General features: G+C 41.5%; 2 protein-coding genes and 1 long non-coding RNA gene across 3 annotated transcripts in view; 1 reads left to right on the top strand and 2 right to left on the bottom strand.

The window, feature by feature from the left end:
• Nucleotides 1–19,523, top strand: part of LOC122770457 (MYCBP-associated protein-like) — a 71,354-nt gene extending 51,831 nt beyond the window's left edge. Inside the window, exons 4-22 of the mRNA XM_044027322.1 lie at nucleotides 1,577–1,650; nucleotides 5,943–6,159; nucleotides 7,326–7,664; nucleotides 7,874–7,971; nucleotides 8,208–8,382; nucleotides 8,533–8,648; nucleotides 8,756–8,906; nucleotides 9,072–9,181; nucleotides 13,068–13,204; nucleotides 13,811–13,910; nucleotides 14,274–14,466; nucleotides 14,611–14,798; nucleotides 14,924–15,070; nucleotides 15,995–16,093; nucleotides 16,186–16,328; nucleotides 16,418–16,545; nucleotides 16,630–16,775; nucleotides 18,104–18,268; nucleotides 19,227–19,523. Of these exons, the coding sequence (XP_043883257.1) occupies nucleotides 7,598–7,664; nucleotides 7,874–7,971; nucleotides 8,208–8,382; nucleotides 8,533–8,648; nucleotides 8,756–8,906; nucleotides 9,072–9,181; nucleotides 13,068–13,204; nucleotides 13,811–13,910; nucleotides 14,274–14,466; nucleotides 14,611–14,798; nucleotides 14,924–15,070; nucleotides 15,995–16,093; nucleotides 16,186–16,328; nucleotides 16,418–16,545; nucleotides 16,630–16,775; nucleotides 18,104–18,268; nucleotides 19,227–19,379 (2,316 nt within the window). The 5' untranslated portion in view covers nucleotides 1,577–1,650; nucleotides 5,943–6,159; nucleotides 7,326–7,597 and the 3' untranslated portion in view covers nucleotides 19,380–19,523. The remainder of the gene's footprint in view (nucleotides 1–1,576; nucleotides 1,651–5,942; nucleotides 6,160–7,325; nucleotides 7,665–7,873; nucleotides 7,972–8,207; nucleotides 8,383–8,532; nucleotides 8,649–8,755; nucleotides 8,907–9,071; nucleotides 9,182–13,067; nucleotides 13,205–13,810; nucleotides 13,911–14,273; nucleotides 14,467–14,610; nucleotides 14,799–14,923; nucleotides 15,071–15,994; nucleotides 16,094–16,185; nucleotides 16,329–16,417; nucleotides 16,546–16,629; nucleotides 16,776–18,103; nucleotides 18,269–19,226) is intronic.
• On the bottom strand, nucleotides 321–1,465 carry LOC122770458. Its single transcript, XR_006360528.1, has 3 exons — nucleotides 1,451–1,465; nucleotides 1,233–1,336; nucleotides 321–965 (listed from the first exon to the last, which is right to left on the bottom strand). It is a non-coding gene; the product is annotated as an uncharacterized LOC122770458 (long non-coding RNA).
• On the bottom strand, nucleotides 3,691–5,405 carry si:dkey-27j5.5 (GTP-binding protein Rhes). The gene is made up of 2 exons (XM_044027317.1): nucleotides 4,514–5,405; nucleotides 3,691–4,340 (listed from the first exon to the last, which is right to left on the bottom strand). Exons 1-2 carry the CDS (start codon nucleotides 5,142–5,144, stop codon nucleotides 3,805–3,807), a joined length of 1,167 nt encoding a protein of 388 aa, XP_043883252.1. The 5' UTR covers nucleotides 5,145–5,405; the 3' UTR covers nucleotides 3,691–3,804.
• Nucleotides 19,524–20,135: the final 612 nt, after the last annotated feature.

The raw sequence follows: 20,135 nt of genomic DNA, 5'->3' as shown, positions 1-20,135 counted from the left end.
CCGAGATTTACACCAACATACAAAACTGTCCACTCTAACTGATAAGATGATGGAAATACATTTAGTGTCCACTGAGGAGGATGCTGACTCATCATTCTGGCGAAAGAGAAGTTTAACTCTTGCAATTTTTACCTGTGGCCATTAATCCTCTCCCTCTCTGACTTTCCTCTTCCATACTTTAACATCCTCCCAAGATGTGTCAGCTTTTTTCCTCTTGTTTTTCTCCTTTGCAAGAGATGCAATTTGTTCTATATGATACAGCAACGTAATAAAGGGGGAAACACAGCATCACTTTTTATTTTTTTTTATTTTATTGTCCTCCAGTGTAGATCCACATCACAGATTCTTTATCGGGGTAAATACAGGCTCAACAGCTTTAATTCAACAGACAAACGTCTACGTGTGAGGCTGAGGGTGACCTGCCATCCTGACACAATCTGTGTTCAAGCTGATGAACTGAACTTTTCATTCAAGATTACTACCCACACGTTCATTTTATAAACACATGATCAGGGACAAGACATTTTTATGACATACAGTAAAGGACATTTTACATTTCGATCATTTTATAACAGTAATATCTCAGGCAGATGCCTCATTCTAAACTGCAAATTAAGCTTATTATCGCTGATAAAAATACATGTATGTGTATATAAACCCAACATGTAACAACGATCTTTGCCTGAATTTGAAGTTTGAACTTTTCAAGTCAAGATGACTTCCTCACTCTTGAGCGCACCATGACGTATATGTAGCACATGACCTCAAAACGACTATAGTAAGGGAGTCTAGAGGGTGAGCTTGAGGACGCATCTGAAAATTAGGGCACAAAAGACTCATAATCTCACAATAATACTTCAAATTCATATTGTACCACTGCAACATCTTCTCTATCCAGTCCAACTGCGCTGTGTTCCTCTGTTCTTCACATCTCTCCTGGCCGCTGTGGCAGGTGGGATTGGTGGCTATAAATAGGATGAAAGTATTGTCACTTACTCCTCAGAAAATAAAAATAATGTGTTATCCTTGCTTCCCTCTAGTGGACATAAGGAAGCATGGCAACCTGGACTGATGACACTGAACCAGAGGACTTTATCTTAATATACTAATACAAATCTTTTTTTTTTTTACTTATTATTATTTTGTTTGCTTGCTTTTCTTTAACAATGTTATATAGCACTACACAAAAGCAACAATCTTCAAGCGTGAGCTACATCATAATCATCATTTACCGTGATTTTTTGCAGAGAGGAATTGGCTGCATAACACGGCCAACAGAAGCAGGGTCCAAGGTTTTCCACGAAGCATCTCTGCAACCGTATGAGCTCTGTAAAAACTTGAAAGATTAAGTTTGGAAAATGTAAAAGTTAGAAACACTCACTTGTCAGAGCATATCAGTCTAGAGTTAAAATCAGCTAGAGTTAAATGTGCAGTATTATATTTGACCTACCTGCACAAGTGTTTCTTCAGCTGTGTCGTCTGTTGACAGGTGAAGAGTCTTTTATAGTATCACACACGACCTATTTATGATAATTGTGTTTAAGGTTTCACTTCTCATCTGAGTTTCTTTTCTTAGGAAAACAGAGGAGGCCAGGTGGAGTCCAGGTGGAGTCCAGGTGGAGTCCAGGTGGAGGCCAGGCGCCACATTGTGTGCGTGTGTGGGTGCAGTTTTTCTCCATTCCATTTCTCGGTCATGTACTGTAATTGCGTGACAAGTCAACTCCCTCCCGCCACCCTGACGTCTGTGGCACCGTCTGAGTTCGGTTGCCATGAACTATAGCGACTGATTGGGCTGTTGACAAACGGACATGTCTACTACGGTACACCACCAGGTTCAGACACGCTAACACGGCTCAGCTGTGTCTGAAGTCATAGGAGAGGATTTTAGTGCATGTTCAGATGAGGAGAATACCACGATCAATAATAACACTAAAATGAAAAAAAGAAATGTTGTGGCAGTTTGAGGGACGGTCATATCTTGTTTTGAAGGACAAGGACTTCTTTCTGAGCCATTGGTGTTGGGGGGGAATACAGGTGTAGAGCTTTTTAACATCCATTTATGCGAGTATTTCAGCTTTTTATGAACTTGTATGAGGTATTGACACATGGTCACCATCTTTGCAAAAGTGAAGGACACATACAAATAATGCTACGTCATGTCTGTTCATGATGACAGAATAATAACGGCAACAACAACAGCAGCTGTAAGTTTTTTTAAAATTTTAGTTTATGACTGAAAAATTGGAGGGCCACAGGTCGGTGTAGTGGTTCACTTTTGTTCACGACCCAGTCAGAACAAAGGTCAAAGGTCGGAACAAAGGAGTTTTGTTCTCCCCCATGTGTGCATGGATGTCCTCCGGCTTCCTTACGTCAATTGAACATAGGTGTGTGTGTGAGAGCGGGTGGTTGTTTGTCTCTGTATGTGACCCTATGGCAGCTGAGATTGGCACAGCTCCTCATGAGGAGGATAAAGCTGTAGAGGATGAATGGATGGACTGAAAATTTGTATTTCTCAGTACATATTCATGATATTCATGAGGTTTTCTCATTTCAAACTGAACATTACAACTGTGTTGTGGTTGAACCTATAGTGAACTGATGTTTGACAACACAGCATGTCATCAAGGATCTCCTCCACTGCTGATTCCTAACGACAAACGAGGAGATGGAGGTGAAGACATATTGCTTTGGAAAGAGAAAGAGCAGGAGAAAGAGAAAGAGAAAGAGAAAGAGAAAGAGAAAAGGATTATTTTTAGTTCTTATTCAGGTTTTTGGTGTCTCAGTGCCTCCATGTGACCGTGACATGGACATTGTTGTGAGGCTCCAGGGCTTTGTGGCGCATATCCAAACTTCATTGTCTTTACAATGGCACCCAATTAGAGCACATTTATTTTTCCCTTGAGAAAAATACACATGGGTTCTGTGAAGTGACATGTATGAATAACAAAATAAATAACAAGCACAATACATACAGAAGGATTTTGAGATGGTGCACTTTTAACAGTATTTTTGGTGAGAGTGTGGGACGGTGTGTTGTCAATTCATTGATCACTGCATGATGAGAAGCCTTTGGATTTCATGTTTGCTCAATGCACAAGAAAAAAGACTACTTGTGGATCATATGGGATCTATTATAAATGTAAGGCTTGAGTGGTGTGATAGCGAGTATATCTCTGTGCATGGTTCTCAATGTAAACTCAGAAACAAATAGAATAGAAACAATATACAATAGAAACGAGTGCCTTTTTTTACATGCTTCCTAGCACTCATCCGGTGTGTGAAAGCAAAATAACAAGTGTGAATTCAGAATTGATGGGCATGAAGATCCCACTGAGCGACGGGCCTGTCTAAGTATAAAGGGAAGCCACATGCTCTAATGTGGTTATTTAGGATGTGTGGGCTTCAGGCTGTGGAGTCCTGGCTATCATCATGATGTGTACACACACACACACACACACAGGAAGGTGGGTGAGAGAGCGCTGTTTTATGGAAACTGTGATCCAATACTCAGTTTTCTGACTCAACATCCTCCCACCTGTACGTGTTGATGTATAGATCTATAGATAGATGTATAGATAGATGTATAGATAGATAGATAGATAGATAGATAGATAGATAGATAGATAGATAGATAGATAGATAGATAGATAGATAGATAGATAGATAGATCATTAACGCAGTAGGCAATTACACGTTTAAGTTTTTATTTTTTAAATAATCGTAAGAGCACATTATTATACATTGTAACTAAGGGACACACATTGGTATCTCCATTGCTGCTTTCTTGTATGTCTCATTTTCCTCTCACTGAATCGGACATTTGTCCAGAGCTTTGACCGGCTTCGTTGCCGTGTGTGGTCCAATCACTTGTCGGAGATCGGTGCTAAAACTCGGCCGGCGCGCAAGTGGGTACAGGACGCCGCATGGATCAGGCGCCTGGCTCCCCCTCCCTGCCACACGGCCGGTCCGCATTGCCTGGTACGAACGCAGGGACACTTTTCTGTGCTGAGACGGGCCGGTTTCTGTCGGAAGTCCGCCTCGCTTTGCCAAAGCCTCGAATACTGTCTCTAGATTAATGCTGTCCTTTGCAGACGTTTCAAAATAGGCACAGTCATCACCGAGGGCTTGGAGCACCTCTGTCTTTGATATTTGTCTCTCAGACTCCGGGAGGTCCACCTTGTTGGCGCAGACCAACAGTGGAACCTGTGGCCGTGGACACATCTCTGGCACAGTTGTTTTGGTGAGTTTGGATTTAGCAGCCAGGATCTCCCGTCGTAGGACGCACACCTCGTCGAAAGAGCTCCGGTCATCTAGACCGAATACCAGGAGAAAAATATCCCCTGCAGAAAAACAGTGCAAAAAAATCAGTTATTTCATCAAGCCTATGTGTATGCATACATTATCCAAACGCGCCTTTACGCACACACCTAACACATCTCGATCTTCTGTTCTGAACATATAAAAACTAAAAAGCAATTCATAGTTGTGTTGTAGGACAGAGGCGAATACGCACCAGTGAGGATTGACAACCGCCGCTTGGCTGGGAAGTCCCTTTCTCTGGACGCGTCCAGGACGTCAATTTGGTAGGTCTCGCCGCGGATGCGAAACAGTTTTCTGAGGAAATCCTCAGTGGTGGGAGAGTACTCCTCCACAAATCCATCCCGGAGGTACCGTCTCAGGATGGAGGTCTTGCCGACCCGGGGCGCACCAAGGACCACTATGCGCTTACAGTTCTGGGGCTTGGTGGAGTAAAGAGCGTCTTGTCGATGCTCTTGTCCAATCTGGTGGTGCCGACTCTGACCATGTAGAACCAGAGCTGCCAAGTGATCCAGTGGAGATCTTTTGTAGTGATGACCGCTGCTGGCAGTAGACAGTTGCCTCACGGCTGGTCCTGAACGCGTCTTCTTGTCTTGTTTCCATTGAGACGTGGCCGCTTTGATTATCCCCAAACCAGCTTTAATCCCCGACGAATTCAGGTGCTGCGATACGTTTTTGTAAGCCATTAAGATTTTGGAGGACCCGGCGCTCTGCCCGTCCATATTAACATGAAACTGGGAATAAGCATCTATGGTGGAGCAGTTGAGCTGGTGCGTAACAGGGGTTGGGGCAGTCTGTGCGCCGGTGGAGAGGCTGCCCATTTCCATCGTCTTTGCCTGTGGTGACGCGAACACAGTGGGCAGAGGCAGAGTCCGTGGGCTGACGTTTCGTGGACCTGCACAAGCGTGTGTTTGGCGCGGAGGCTGTTGTCAGCTGCCTTTTATACAGGTTCTCCTCAACCGACCACCCGCGTCATTCTAACTGACAGACAGAGGAGGTTGTTGTTGTGTCCTGTGAGAGAACACAGTGTTTTGTGGAAACTTAAGCCACAAATGAGCCTCTTAAGTTTCTGAGGCCCCAGTGATGATTTTGCGTAACAATGATGATAATAATAATAATAATAATAATTATAATAATAACATAGCAATACTTTCTTTTTAATACTTAAAAAAACTTATACTAATAAGTATCAAAATAGCACAGTTGTGATATCCTTCAGTGACGATTGGTAATGTTATTGTTATCACGGTATAAATGTATGTAAACAAATGAACACATACTACTACACTATAGTAATGATTTTTCCTGTAATTTTTAATTTTCCTTTTTGCTTAATCATAATGCTGTTTTGTTGATGGTCCGTAAAATGTTAAAAATGTTTTCCCAAACCTGGAAATTAGGCTATTCTTGAATGTCTTATTTTGTCCACAATCCAAAATTATTCAGTTTGAATGATTTCTTTGTCAAAGAGCATAGAAACCAGAAAATATTCACACTTAAGAAGCTGAAAAAATAGAAAACTTGTTTTTATTATTGAAAAAAAAACACACTCAAACCGATACATCGATTATTACAATAGTTGATGATTAATTTAGTGATGATTGATATTCGATTCATCGTTGCAGCCCGACTGAATAATGCGCAGCAGGCAGGCGGGAAGAAGAAACTGCAGGCTGGGGGTCCGTCGTTGTGTAACGCCATGGTTTGGTCCGCTGCCATGGTTACGCGTCAGACGAAACATAAGGAGACTCTGGCTGTAGGCTAGCTTGATTAGCAATGCTAACTCAACACCCTTGACTTCATAAACCCAAATGAGCGAGAAGAGAGAGTTAAGAGAATCAGGTCAGCTGCAACCTGTCTGTCTGTCTGTCTGCCTGCGTGTCTGTCTGTGTGTGTTTCCTCTTAACTGAATCTCGTTGTTTCAGATGTTTCACTCTACCTGCTCCCTGTAGGTGTAGCCTTCTGAGAAATGTATTATAAAATGTGCTTTCATGTGGAGGCTATACAATACAAACTGCACATAATATCTGTAAGTTACTTAGTTGTTTATATGTTTAGCAACTTTTACTTTTACTCCACTACATTTCCTCTAACTGTCTTTGTTACTCATTACCATAAAATGAGGAAGAGGAAGAGTTTGTAATGGTCAGTATTTATAGAGCGTTTTTTAATAGTAGAGCTTTTCTATAGTCTTGATTAGTTGCTTTATACTACAGGTTTAAAATCAGAAAAAAATACTGTTGATACTTAAGTACAGTAAATATCATATATTTAAAGACTTTTACTGAAGTAATTTTTAACTTCAACGCGGTAACTTCAACTTCTATCAAAGTCATATTCCTTGTAAGATACTTTTACTCAAGTATCCCTTTTATGTACTTTATACAAGACTGTGAGAAACTGTGTACTATGTACATGTGCAGTGTTCACTGAAATACATCACAAATATGCCTTAGAAAAAGTACCCAATTATAGAAAAACGTACAAATTCATATTAAAGTAAATTGTTATCTGATGACTATCATTTTATACAACCGCATGCAATGGAAATTAAAGTGCGACTGCTCTTGGATGAATGTAGTCAAATGCATTCTGCCATTAATTTAGTGGTTCTTAGTGTTGGAAGCAATGAGTCTATGTGGGCGTGTGTTTACAGCCAAAAAAACAGTCAGTATCTTTTGATTTTGAACGATCAAGGTCATTTATTGCCTCTGTGGAGGAAGAAACATTTACATAAGTAAAAGGACTAGTACTTGCTGTGGTAGCCATGGAAACGATGATCAGGCACAGTCGGATGAAAACAAATTAATTACATAAGTGTTCCAGGCTAATGGCTTTGTCTTTGTGTGTGTTCGACCACTGACACACACTCTGGACATTGAAATGTTACCTCCTTTTAAATTTAGCCAATCACTAACACACCACATGACTCATTATATGCTGTGTGTGTATAGAGATTGTTGGCACATCATTCCTACACTGGTGTCCTTTTCTTGCCTCTCTTCCAGAGAACAAGACACTCTCCAGCCCTGACGGCCACCAGTTCATCAACTCTCCTTTATCATTTTGGGCATGTCCAGGCTTTGTCCACTCATCCAGAGGACCTCAATAAAGTAGCATTTACTATTAGGTAAAAAATAAATAAAAATGATATATTAAATATTATACAGTGAGTGACACTTGAGTCTTTTTCAAGTAATTGTAACGCTACCTAAGTACATGATTACGACTGAAGTTTCATGTCCCAAAGCCACTGAAAGACCATCAATTCCCAGTGGTCATGGCATGTGAGGATAAGATTCATCCACTGAATGTGGACCCTGACTCTCAGCCTCTGGGCTGTTCAGGTAAGTTTTGCAGTGTTGCAAAAAAGAGAAATATGACAGGAGAACAGATAAACAAGTATCCAGTGTAAACATGTATTAATATGCTTTCGTAGACGACAGCACGCTGTGTAGTACCCACCGAAATATCTTTTTTTATTTTAAATTTAAAATAGCTGTCATGCTGGTCATAATTTTGGATCTTAAAGTATATGTTTCTTTGTACCGGGAAGGTGTTCGGTTTGATGACAAAGGAATGGTACTTCCACACAGCGTCCTTGGCAGTTTGGATGATTTCAGGAGTTATCTGGAGGCCAAAGGGGACACAGAGGTACATTTATAAAACCCATTGCACAGCAGCCATTTGGACATGTTTCCTTTTTTAATCACATTATGCAATACATGCAAGTCAGGACAGTGTGACACATGCACCCTGAATCTGGGGAAGCTGAATGGAACTCAGCCATCATTAGTTTTGTTGTTTTACAACTGTGGCCTGTCAAAATGACGCTTCCTCTCGGCTTCTGTGAACACATCCACTGTCCAACCCATCTCTCCACCATCCAGTTTGTGAAGCGCATACCGAATTCTCCGTGCGATCCTCCATGTAGGCGGCATCGCTGGGAGGCTGTGGAGAGTGGGTGTGAGGCCTCTTCAGACCAGAGAAACATGCAGAGCAACGCCCTCCAGAACTGGCATGCACACATGATGCAGCGCCGGCGACAGCAGGACTACTTATCGGGTGAGCCGATTGAAGAGTACAGCAACAGAGATCACATCTGTGTCGTGATTGTGATTTTTATTTATGAATATGAAGAAAATGCTTATTTTTTAAAAAATAAAAATCAGTCTACATCACTGTCTTGTTTATATGTTGTTGTTTTTTTTCAAGGTTTGCTCAACAAACCGGCCGAGACTTTAATAATGAACCAAACAAACCACTACAGAGAAATTCAAGAGCAGAGAGAGTTTCTGAAACAAGTCAAGCCATTCATCCACTCTGGATATGTAAGACCGCCATCCATCGCTCAGACTCACGTTACACTGTAATTCTCCAATACTCAAAAGCACTAAAGAAATGTTTCCATTCTCTCCGTGGCCTCTGACTGTCTTAGAGTTACCGTGTGGGTAATGAGTTTTGGAGTGTACCCCAGCACTATGGGGATGAAATGAGCGGCATCTCGGCCACTCTGACTCGGACAGAGCAGGGCAGACGTGAACCTGTCACACATGTAGGACAGCCAAGCAGCATCTGCCAGGAATCAGGTTAGAACATATATATATATGTATATATCAATGTGGCCCTAATATTCCGTCGTAACTAGGTAGTCACATTGAGATCATAATCAAATACACACACACACACACACATTTGCATTTAGGCTGTAAGACTGACTGTATACTTTCTGTGTGAACACTTTCATCCCGTAGGAGCTGGGACTGTGCGTCCAGGCTCTCGCACTTGGGGGCAGGGCTCTTACCTCCAGCAACAGTACCAGGAGCTGGGGCAGTTTCTACCGGACACGGACATGAAAAAGCCAGTAATGCACATTTCATTTAACTTTCAACTGTCAAATGTTAACATCAGAATGACCTCAAAAGTATTGCCTTGAATGTCCTTTGTGTTTCTCGGAAAAAAAACAGGATTGAGAATCGGTATCGGTCAGTTAACACTGGTTAAAATCATTGGATCAGATATCGGACAGATAAAAATGCAAAATCTGATACAAGGCAAAAATCCTACATATCGCATGGTTCACTACACACAGTCTGTAATAATGTAAGTAAAAATCAGCAATAGTGTTACAGCTGGAGAGTCGGGGTTGTTTGTTTCTTCTTTTTCGGGGAGAACAATATTTGTTACACAGATGAAGAATTAAGTTTATGCTACAAACCATTATAAATAGGACTTTAAAGTCAAACTGCTCTGTCGGACCTCAGCAAACATGCATCTTTTGAATAATTAGCCTACATACAATTGGCCATATAAATATATGCAATATTAGCTATAAGCTGTCCTTGTTGGTGATGTGCCCACATATGTTGGTTTACTTTCGTGCACAGGGTAACGAGATTTCATCAATATCATCTTTTCTTCCATGAGTTCAAGCAGATTTATGGGTTCTTTCTTTGGAATCCTTTTGACTGATCTCGATGAAATGTTGTGCTCTTTTGTTTTAGCACACACACACACACACACACACAGACACACACACACAGCTTCATTACTGGACCATTCGTTGTCCAAACCTCTGAGCCCACTGAAGCTGCTCACACCCACAGGACACTCTGTCTCTTGCTGCTGCAGCTACTAGCGCTGCTTATAATCACTCACAGCCTGTGATCATCCAGCTCTGGGCAAGCTGTCCTAGGTTTGTCTCTACAGGGAACATACTGCAGAACACGAGCGGGGCAGACACCCTCACGTACACTCACGCCCTCACAAACACATGTGGGCTTGTGTATGGGGGTGTGTGTTCATGTGTATGTATGCTAATACACAAACACGTTCAAAACTGTTCTTACACTCGTATTGTGTTGCCTGCAAAATGTAAATTCAGTGCATGCAAGCGTAATGAGAAGAATGAATGATGCACGCTGACACGGAGAAGGTACAATTATGAAAATATGCAGCGCATGTCCAGAGCGTGGGGCACAAGTGTCTTTAGGTTGTCTCTGAATTACAATGACTACATTAGCAGAGGCACGAGGAATACACAAACATAAACACAGATGTGCACTTCTTTGCACAGCCAGTTCCCATTTGGTCCTAATAACAGCTTAAATAATTGATGTTTTGGTGATGAAAAGGTGTATTCCAATGACTTTACTTTTATCTTCCTCTTTCTGGCACACATTTTGTGCAGCTGTTCCTCGGAGGACACTGCATTGATTTTCATTTATCTGGACAACTTAAACAAACCGTTATCCCCAACCTTAACCTTACCCAGTTAATGCCGAACCATTAGGACCAGGTTTGGACTACTGGTCTGGACAGAGTCAGCATTTATGCCAGAGAGGTAACACACACACACACATTCATTCATGCACACACACACCCACGCCAGTGACATGAGAGAGCGTTGTTGTGGTGTGCGCTGTCATGATGTGATGCTTCTGACAAACACACAGACAGAGACAGATCGTCCTGTCAGTAGCTGGCTTTGTGACATATGTGCAAAAAGAGAGAAAGGACGATGTGCTCAGAGTGGGGCTCTTGAAAGGGAGAGAGAAGAGAATCTGCCGAGTTACATCCACACGACTCAGTTTTTGTTTAAAATGACATCTATTCTGCTCTAGATGTGCCTGGACACTTGACTGCCCGGGTGTTTTCAAGCCGTCTAGAGAGAAGTTAATAAATGTTGCTTGCTCCGTTGTCGTGGCTGTGTTTTAGACCCTTGAAAGCGATGATGTAATTACCTATATTTACTTCCTGGCTGGTTCTTATCAGCCACAAGTCGACTGTCGTCTGTAAACAAAAAGCTCTTTCAGTTTTAGTTTCATTCTTTCAGTGTTAAAGGAGCGTGAATCGCACCACTGGTGTGAGGACAGTCAATTGGACCGGTGCCGTCATTTATTGCCCTCACACATTCTGACCCGTCACAGAGATCGGAGTGTCCTCGTTGGAAAGTCCTATGTGTCCCTTATAGGAGCCATTTCTACATGATAAAAATATAGCTGTAATTCATTTGAGACTTCTGATTAGAACATTCTGCACATGCACATTTGATGTTTAAGTTACGTAAAGAATACGTTTCTCAGTAAACCTTATTGACACAAAGAGTTACGTCTGTGGATATTTAAAGGTCCAAGTGTGTAAAAAATGTGTTACATCTCAGGGGTGAGTTTGCAGATTGTCCTCACCCATCCCTTCCCGAAGGGCGTCAGAGAACTGCAGTGGCCTTCGCATACCACAAAAAAGATGCTGTTCTTCTTGAGTCTGAACTTCCAATGTGAAGGCACACTGTGGCTATAGTTTGTTCATTCACGCTGGTGTAAAAATGCAATTTATTCCGTACATACATTATAACAGACTTATTGTGAGGTAAGGTAATCAGTTTCTTGAAGTAAACCCTCCTTAATGTCACACACTGGTCTTTTAAGCATGTCGACTACAGGATGAAGCTTTACTACCTTAACCCTTAGTGCTCACGTGGCACCGATCTGTGCCACAGGTGCACCCTTAGTAAATTGCCTTGGGAATAATACACAACTCCTTATATGGACATCCTCGGGGTGTGTGTTTATAGGTCACATATTCAGGATTTAAAAAATGTGTGTGTTCTTATTTTTACTTTACTTCTTAGTTTTTCTTTTCTTTTTGTTCATATAAGGAGCCAAGTGAACTTTGAACACTCTATTTTGGACATATACTCTGTATATCAGGGGTGTCAAACATACGGCCCGGGGGCCAGAACCGGCCCGCCAGAGGGTCCAATCGGCCCACAGGATGAATTTGTTAAAATTTCACACTAATCTAAATGTAATGTCAAATGCTCCAGATACCCGTGAATAAATGTTTGTGCCTTTATAGATCCAGTGTGCTGTGTAAATAGTACAATTAGGCATGATATTGTTGAAATTGCACTTATATTTCTCAAGAAATGTCATGTTTTGTAAAATGATCCTTCAGTAAATGTAAAACAAAGGAGAAAAAACAAAGGGGTTCTTTTTGTTCATAGGTTATTATGCTATTATTTTACTATTTTTACTGGTCCGGCCCCATTGAGATCATATTGTGCTGTATGTGGCCCCTGAACAAAAATGAGTTTGACACCCCTGCTGTATATACTGAACGTTTAAATATAGTAATGGAAAAAAGCAGCTGACATGCTCTGTGTTCTAAGGGTTAACCCTTAGTTAAGTAGAGAGTAGTGATAATTGTGTGTAAGTCACAAAATAGACCATTTTTGTCTTCTAGTTTTGTTCATAGAAACAAGCCAAACTTTGAAATGTGACAAATTTCAGATTGCCTCTAGGTTGTGCTGAAAAAAATAAGGATATAAGACACTCTATATTATACTGTATATATATATTATATCCTCTGTATGTACGTTTTAACATGGTAATGCGGAAAAAGCAGCCTAAATGAGGTTTAACGGTCCTTTCAAGATATAGTCAGAGCAACAACTGCAGTTAGTTACAGGAACTGCTGTTGAGCTTAAAGGAGTACAGAGTACGTGCACCTTTCGTGAGCTTGAATTTTGCTCTTGATCACTGAACAATGTGTCCCCCGACACCTTGTCCTGTCCTCAGACACCTGATTTTGTCTTCTGTGTCTGTACCTTCTACATGTGAGTGGAGAGAGGTGACACAAACCTATTGACACTAGACTGAAGAGTATATGCCTGGTGTTGCTTTTTCTCAACAATGGCGACAAAATGGATACAGCTTGAAAATCACGACTCTGTGTCACTCTCGTTTCAGGACATCAGCGCACTGGAGGTGATAGGCTCTGGCAAGCCGTTCACATCTGTCACAGTGTGCCATAGTCCCTTAGTGGAGAAGGAAGCGGAGCAGGAGATGGAGCAAGAGGAGGAGGAGACAGAGAAGGAAGACAACCTGTAAGGAGAATAGTTTTTTTTATTATTTTGTCATTCCTTGGACTAACTGACTAAATCAAGAGTGTCATATTAATGAATCTGCTGCTACATACTATATTCAAACAATAATGGAAATAACAAAAGGGTCAAACCAAACCCCATGATTGGTTCTCATTAGTAGCTTGAATATTGTCCATTTTTTTCCCCCTTTTTTACAGATTACTCATAAAACTAGACAGAAACACAGTGAAGAGCAGTGCAAGGCTTTTATTTTCTCTGAAGGAAGTGACTTTGACGTCGACTTTTTGTCAAGTTTATTGTTTTATGTGGGAATGAGACTTGGTGATCAAATAACACATTTATCCCCAGAAATTAGTAAAAAACCTGTATTTTTTGGGGGGTGAAGTGGCCCTTTTTTGCTATGACGACTGTATATGGTGGCACAGACACATTAAATGACATCCAGCTGATGTAATAAGACAATATTTTGTGACCTCTAAGCCCTGTCGTGCAGAACAACTGCTGCCATTAACATTTATGGGTTTATGCTGATTTTGTGATGACCAATGTTTTAAACAAACACACACAGTTTATTCAGAGTGGTTTTTCTCTCACTTTCCATCACAGGGACCCAGAGAATGACGAGGCTCAGTCAGTTGTGCGCATTCCTGCTCTGAGGTTCTGTGGTCATCTCGCTCCCTGGACTGGAAACTCTGCCACGAGACAGGTACAGACTGACCTTTACAGTGAGTTGATGCATTTCAAAGAGAGAGAGAGAGCAGGCCTGTGGTATAGACTTTTCCTTATTTTGAATGTGTCTTATGACATTTCCACAGTAGGCTCTTGTTTTGGTAGAGCACAAGACACGTCAGACAAGCTTTTCCTGTTTCCACTATGAAGAAAATTCATCATGAACAATGAAACATAATGACGCCTTCCCTTCATAAGTAGGACATTACAAATCATCCACACTGAAATGGATCAGCATGCATAGGTTACCGTTAAAAATAAATAAATAAATAAATTGATTCTCTTCTATTGAGCTGATTTGAAAGCCGGCTTCATCTGCATGTTCCCTTTCATTGATCAGGGAGAAGTGGGAATCAGCACCACGATATTCTTTGAGGCGGTGACAGGAGAAATCGTCACGTCGCATCTGAAGATGAACAACGAAGGCTCTACAGCCATCTTCTATAGCTGGCAGCGGCTTCCCCTGCCCCGCAGCTTTCATATTCTCCAATCAAAAACAAAGCAGCTGCACTTCCTCTTCAATTCCTCCTCTGGTATACACACGCAGACATGGTCAGACACCCGCTGCCAAAGTCTCTTACATCACATATTCTTTGTAGGAGTGTCAATGCGTCATTACTTTCACCCAGTGCCCAACGTGCCTTTCTGTTTTCTATGCTCCTGCCCCTCCTACCCAGGTGTGATTCTTCCTGGTGACACCCTATGTGTGGCCTTTATATTCAAGTCAGAGAAGCCAGGAATAGAAACTGAAATATGGCAGCTCAACACTCACCCCATGCTGCTTCAAGGAGCCTCAATGCGGGTCACGTTGAGAGGAGTGTCTCTCTACCAGGACAAAACTGCAGATCAAAGGCATTTTATCAAGGTAGTTTGACAAATAACCTTTGTGTCTGAGGGAGAAACATTGACATTGACATGCACAAATTAAACAAGCATGTTTCGCTTTTTCTTTTTCTCCCACACCTGCGTGTCTGTTTTGTCCATGAACAGACCAAGCTGGAGAAGACAGTGATGGTCAAAGTGTGTAAGTCGATTGTGTCTGACGTGCTGCGTGGCGTCCGAACGCCTGAGAGACCCAGCTCTCCTGCTGAGCTCTACATCACTGAAGAGGAAAGGTTTCTTAACAAAAACCCAAAGGTAAATCCGATCAGTGGAACACAGCATCCATGCGGAATATTCCACTTACACTTAGTCATCAGTGAAGATGTGTTTTCTTTTTCTAGACTCTGAAGTTTGAAAAACGCTCTCCTTTACTTTCCTTGTGTTGTTTTTCCATGTCACATGGCACATGTCTCATCGTCCATAATTGTGTCCAATTTCATGATCATTTTTCTTTTTTGTGCGGCCCCTTTGTCCACGTATAGTTTGGTATAATCCCTTGGTATAAGTCACAGCATCTGATTCACTGTGAAATGAGCCATTTATTGTCTTGTTGTGTATAGATGGGAGCATGAACATCACTGTATGGCTGCCCCTCTCTGACCCCATTCATTTAAAACTCCAAAATGATATTTTGCAATTACGCAATTATTTTACTGATCCAGCCCACTTGAGATCAAATTGTGCAGTATGTGGCCCCTGAATTAAAGTTTTATTATTTTAATAAGTTTGACACCACTGATTTAAAACCAATGAATTGACACTTGACATACTTTGTTGGTCCTTAGGGAAACGTTGGAAGCTTTTCCTGGACAGACGTCAATGCATAGAACATTTAAGTTAACTTCCCTGGTAGAGATGTCACATTCAAGGCTGAGGACAGTTTGTGCAGACATGAGGGCTATCAAGGCTAAGAGATGTGAGGTAGTGTCCATGAATGAATGGAATCTGGTGCCTACTCTGTCTCAATTGTACGGAGGTCACTTTGTGAACCGTGTATGTTCAGTGCATGTATGATAAACGTCATTCATGAGAGTGTTGAACGTGCAGCGTCACAACAAAGTTGACAGGACAGTAGCTTTGCAGGTGAAGGATAAGCACCCTTTTTTTCTGCATGAGTTCCAGATTGATTTATAGTTTCTGAACCAGCTGTGGAATAAATGATGTTTGTTTATTTTTTAGTTGCAGTACCGTTATCAGCCAGTGGAGGACCTGAAGCGACTGTGGCAAAAAGTGAAGCCAGAGCTCACCTGGGACCTTTCTGTTGATTCTCTCCAGCAGGTAGAAAAGGAAATAATGTGGTGCATAATAACACATGAAGTATTATTTCATACAATTTCATACAGCGATGGTAACACATTCCCATTCCTAAGGTTGTGCTGTCTCTGCCTGAGCAAGAGTCCCCTCAGGACACCATCACCAGAGAAAAGGGCTTGGCCCAGCTCAACTCTCTGCTCCTGGAGCTTTCCGAACCCTCGGAACTGAAACGCAGCCATTTATCAGCGGCAGTTATAGGGTGAGGTTACATTCATGGAGCATCTCCTGCCCAGTCTGTGCAGTAACACTTTTCAACACTGTTGTGGTGGTGTGTGGTGCCCCCTGCAGGCAGCAGCTGTGGGTGAGACTCCTGGACAGGATGGCCGATGAAGCCATGTGGCTCAGAAGCCTGCTGGGCCTCCCAGAAAGAGAAACTGGAGTGGATAAAAAGGATGTATCCTTGATCTCTGATGCCGGTGAGATGCACACCCTTTTACTCCGACATAGATCAAAGACGAGGCATTTAAGTCACAGTGTTTACTGATGTCACTGAGTCATAGATTTGCCTGGTGACGCAAGCAAAGATGAGAAGCATGAGGAAAAGGGAGGAGCAGCCGCCAAAACAGCAAGGAGTGCATCCAGATCCAAAATGAAAGATGATAACAAAGAAGAGTCCAAGTCACCAACGACTGAAAAATCAGTGGAGGTGAGGGAAAACAATCATCAACACAGAGAACAGTAAAATGTTTTGCCACTGAGTGGCAGCAGATTCACAAGCATTTTTAATTACTCAGTTGATTCAATGAATGAAGTACAAAGTGGGTTTATTTTTAACTTAAAACGTGGCATGGAGGTTGGTGTCAGATGGGTTAGTCGAAATATTTTGTTTTTAAAAAAACTGCAGATCTATACTTTCATCTCTCAGGTTGAAGAGAAAAAATGACCTGTTGATGCCAAAATTCAGGGGACAATGACCAGACTGATTTGAGATGAGAGAAAGTCAACAGTAACTCAAAACAACCACTTGTTACTTCATAAAGTTACTTCAAAAAACTTGAAGCAGATGGGCTACAGCAGAAAAAGAACAGTACTGTTACAGTAAAATCAGTCTAAATGAAAAACACAATAATGTCCACACAGTGTTTTCTCACAGAGAATCCATTTGTGCGGCAAAATCATGTGGCCATTCGTGTTTTTTCTCACCACGCTCCCCTCATTATCTAACGGTGCCACTATACGCATTGTCCTGCTCACAAATGCACATTTTAATATTGTGTTGTTCGTTCTCATTCATCCAGGTCATAGTTCTCCAGAGGTCATTGGCAATCAGTGGCAAATGTATTCTTGCAGATTTCATGAAGACGTTTCACCTTCTTGATTTTTGGAGTCCAGCCCAGTCGAGTAGCAGAAGAAGCCTCTTGGATGAAAGGTGAAACATCTTCAAGGAATCTACAAGACCACTTGCCAGCGGTTCATTAACTCAGTGAGGATGCTGTGAGTGTTATTCAGACGTAGCTGATGCGATGTTGTGATGCCGCGTCCTGTCGCTCACTTGTCTGCCACATGTACCAATGTTGGTGGGTGTCAATTAGGCACTGAACACAGTTGAATCTCTCTCTCTCGCTTTCTTAAAAATGGTCCATGTGACCATTTTGAGCCGTTAAGCGTCAGCGTGTCAGTGTATACTTTGATGAGTGATTTTCTCCTCCGTGTTCTGCGTGAATCATAGGTCAGGTACGGACTATTACTCACAGAGTACCATGGTAACAGAGCATGGTGTGAACATGGGCACCTGCTCTCCAATTGTCCAAATGTGTGCCCTAGCCAGGGTGTGAATTAATGGGAACTGGACTCATTTAAGCCATCTGTGCGAGACACACACACACACACACACACGCAATACTATATATCATTATCATACCATCAGCTGTGCAGGAGGTACTTGGTCATTACACAAGCACTCACCCACCAACTCATTTTGGTAATGTGATCATTCGTCAACATGTTTTCTGTGGCTCTGTCTTGTGCACAAAGGAGGGCAAAAAGAGGGGGAAAAGAAGAGAAGACGCGGGGAAGCTCACCAAGGAAAAGCAAAGGAAAGAGTCCGTCTCGCTGACTGATCCAGAGAGAATCGATCAGCCACTTCCCGATGTGGAGCCAGATAAGTTGGACATTTACAAGAGGCTCCTGCACAAAAAGGTGAGTCCTTTAATTATCTTTCCAATAAAGTCTCTGCGTGTGCGTTTATAACCTTGAGTCAAAATGTCACTGTGGTTATTTCAGGTTGGGATTAAAACTATTTAATTAAATCCATTTAATTTATCAGATGCAAATCTTCACAGATTAGTTAGAACTATTGAAAAGAAAAAGGCTGTGATAAAACCGGCTTATAATTATATTGTAATAATAATAATAATGATAAGAAGAAGAAGAAGAATTGATATAGCACTACTCATGGCCTCAAAGTCACATTGATAGCACAATAATCTACTGAATGTTGTTGTGGGAAATATGAGCTTAAAGTTATAACAATACGATGTTTCATCATGATCGTCGCAAAAAGGTTATTCATCATAATGTCCCACAGAATTTCAAAGTAAAAGGGCTTGTTTTGATACGGAATGATAGAAAAACAAAATGAATCAGGAGCAGGGCAATAAAGCCAAAATGAAGTCAATAATAACGCAGACAACTGTAGTTAAAACACCAAAGAAGCTTCTAATTTAATGTTGAATGTAATGTGTAGAATGTTGCTCAGTAAAATGTCATAAAATGGAAACAATGATGTCCTCAAATTTCTTTTTTTTGACCTCAAACCAAAAATAATTCAGTTTTACTGATTTCCTTGGAAAGAAACCAGAACATATTCACCTTTAAGAAGCTGAAATGTCAGAAAATTGCTGTAATTATTGAAAAAACAACACTCAAACTGATTACTAAAATAGTTCAATTAATAATTGATTAATCAAAACAAAAAGGGCCACCAGTTAGACTCCTCTGCACTGAGGTCTCAGTCTATTTCCTCTAACATTTCATGTGTGATTGTTGTGATTGACTCCAGTTTTATGGATGTGCACTAAGAGATAGAATAAAAGTACCAGTGATAGATTGCCAGTGTGTGGCCTGTATCCTATCTTTACATCAATCCGTCTGGCAGGTGTATGCTTTGATGGAAGACCTGGTGGACACTCTGTGTGACCTGATGAATGAGGGAGATGAGGAGGAGGAGGACACTCGAGGAGGACACATAGCAGGCACAGAGGCTCCACTGAATATTATCAACCAACTCCAACCAAGTTTATTTGATTAAAATATGTCGCCGAGGATTCCTGACCCTGTATCTCTGTTGTCATGTCTTATTACTCTGCCAGTGAGGTTATGTCTCCGGCCATGATTGTCTGTCCTTGAGCAGCATAACTCCAAAAGTAAAGGGATGGATTTTGTTTCTATTAAATTTGTGGAGATGTATGACCCAAGGAAGAAGTGATTGGATGTTGGTGGTGGTCTAAATACAGATCTGGATTTATTATTTTTTGGAAAAACAATTAGATGGGGGGGCAAACTGAGCAGCCTTGGTGGTGGTGTGAGCTCTCCAGTTCAGTCATAAAAGTCATAAAAGCTTTATTGTTCTGAAACCAGTGTTTCCCAGAGTACTTGAGTCCGGGACACAAACCCAAGTCAGACTTTAGGAATAAGCACTTGAGTCTGACTCCAGTTCTGATTTATAGGACAGGTCTTATGACTCGATTGTCTGAGCACTGATGACTTGGACTCAAGCTTCACCTGCAGGCAGACTCTTGTCTCTTTGAATTGATAAAGACTGTTTTCATGTTTAGTTTGGCCATTGTGCCATAACAGACCTTTTAGTTGATAAATACTAGCATTGCTGTCATTTGTTTGTTTTACAGAATGTATATAAAATGTATATTCCATGGTATATAATAATATTGGAGCACTGGGGCCATTGCAGGTCTTATCTTGATGACTCTGGTTCAGATTTGACTCACTGAGGACTCCACTACAAGTCTGAGTCTGAGTGGACATCACATCATCCCGCTCTCTCTCT

The sequence above is a fragment of the Solea senegalensis genome, linkage group LG6, assembly GCF_019176455.1.
Source record: "Solea senegalensis isolate Sse05_10M linkage group LG6, IFAPA_SoseM_1, whole genome shotgun sequence".
NCBI lineage: Eukaryota > Metazoa > Chordata > Actinopteri > Pleuronectiformes > Soleidae > Solea > Solea senegalensis.
Note: the sequence above shows the minus strand (reverse complement) of the source record. Positions and strands in the feature narration are given on the sequence as shown.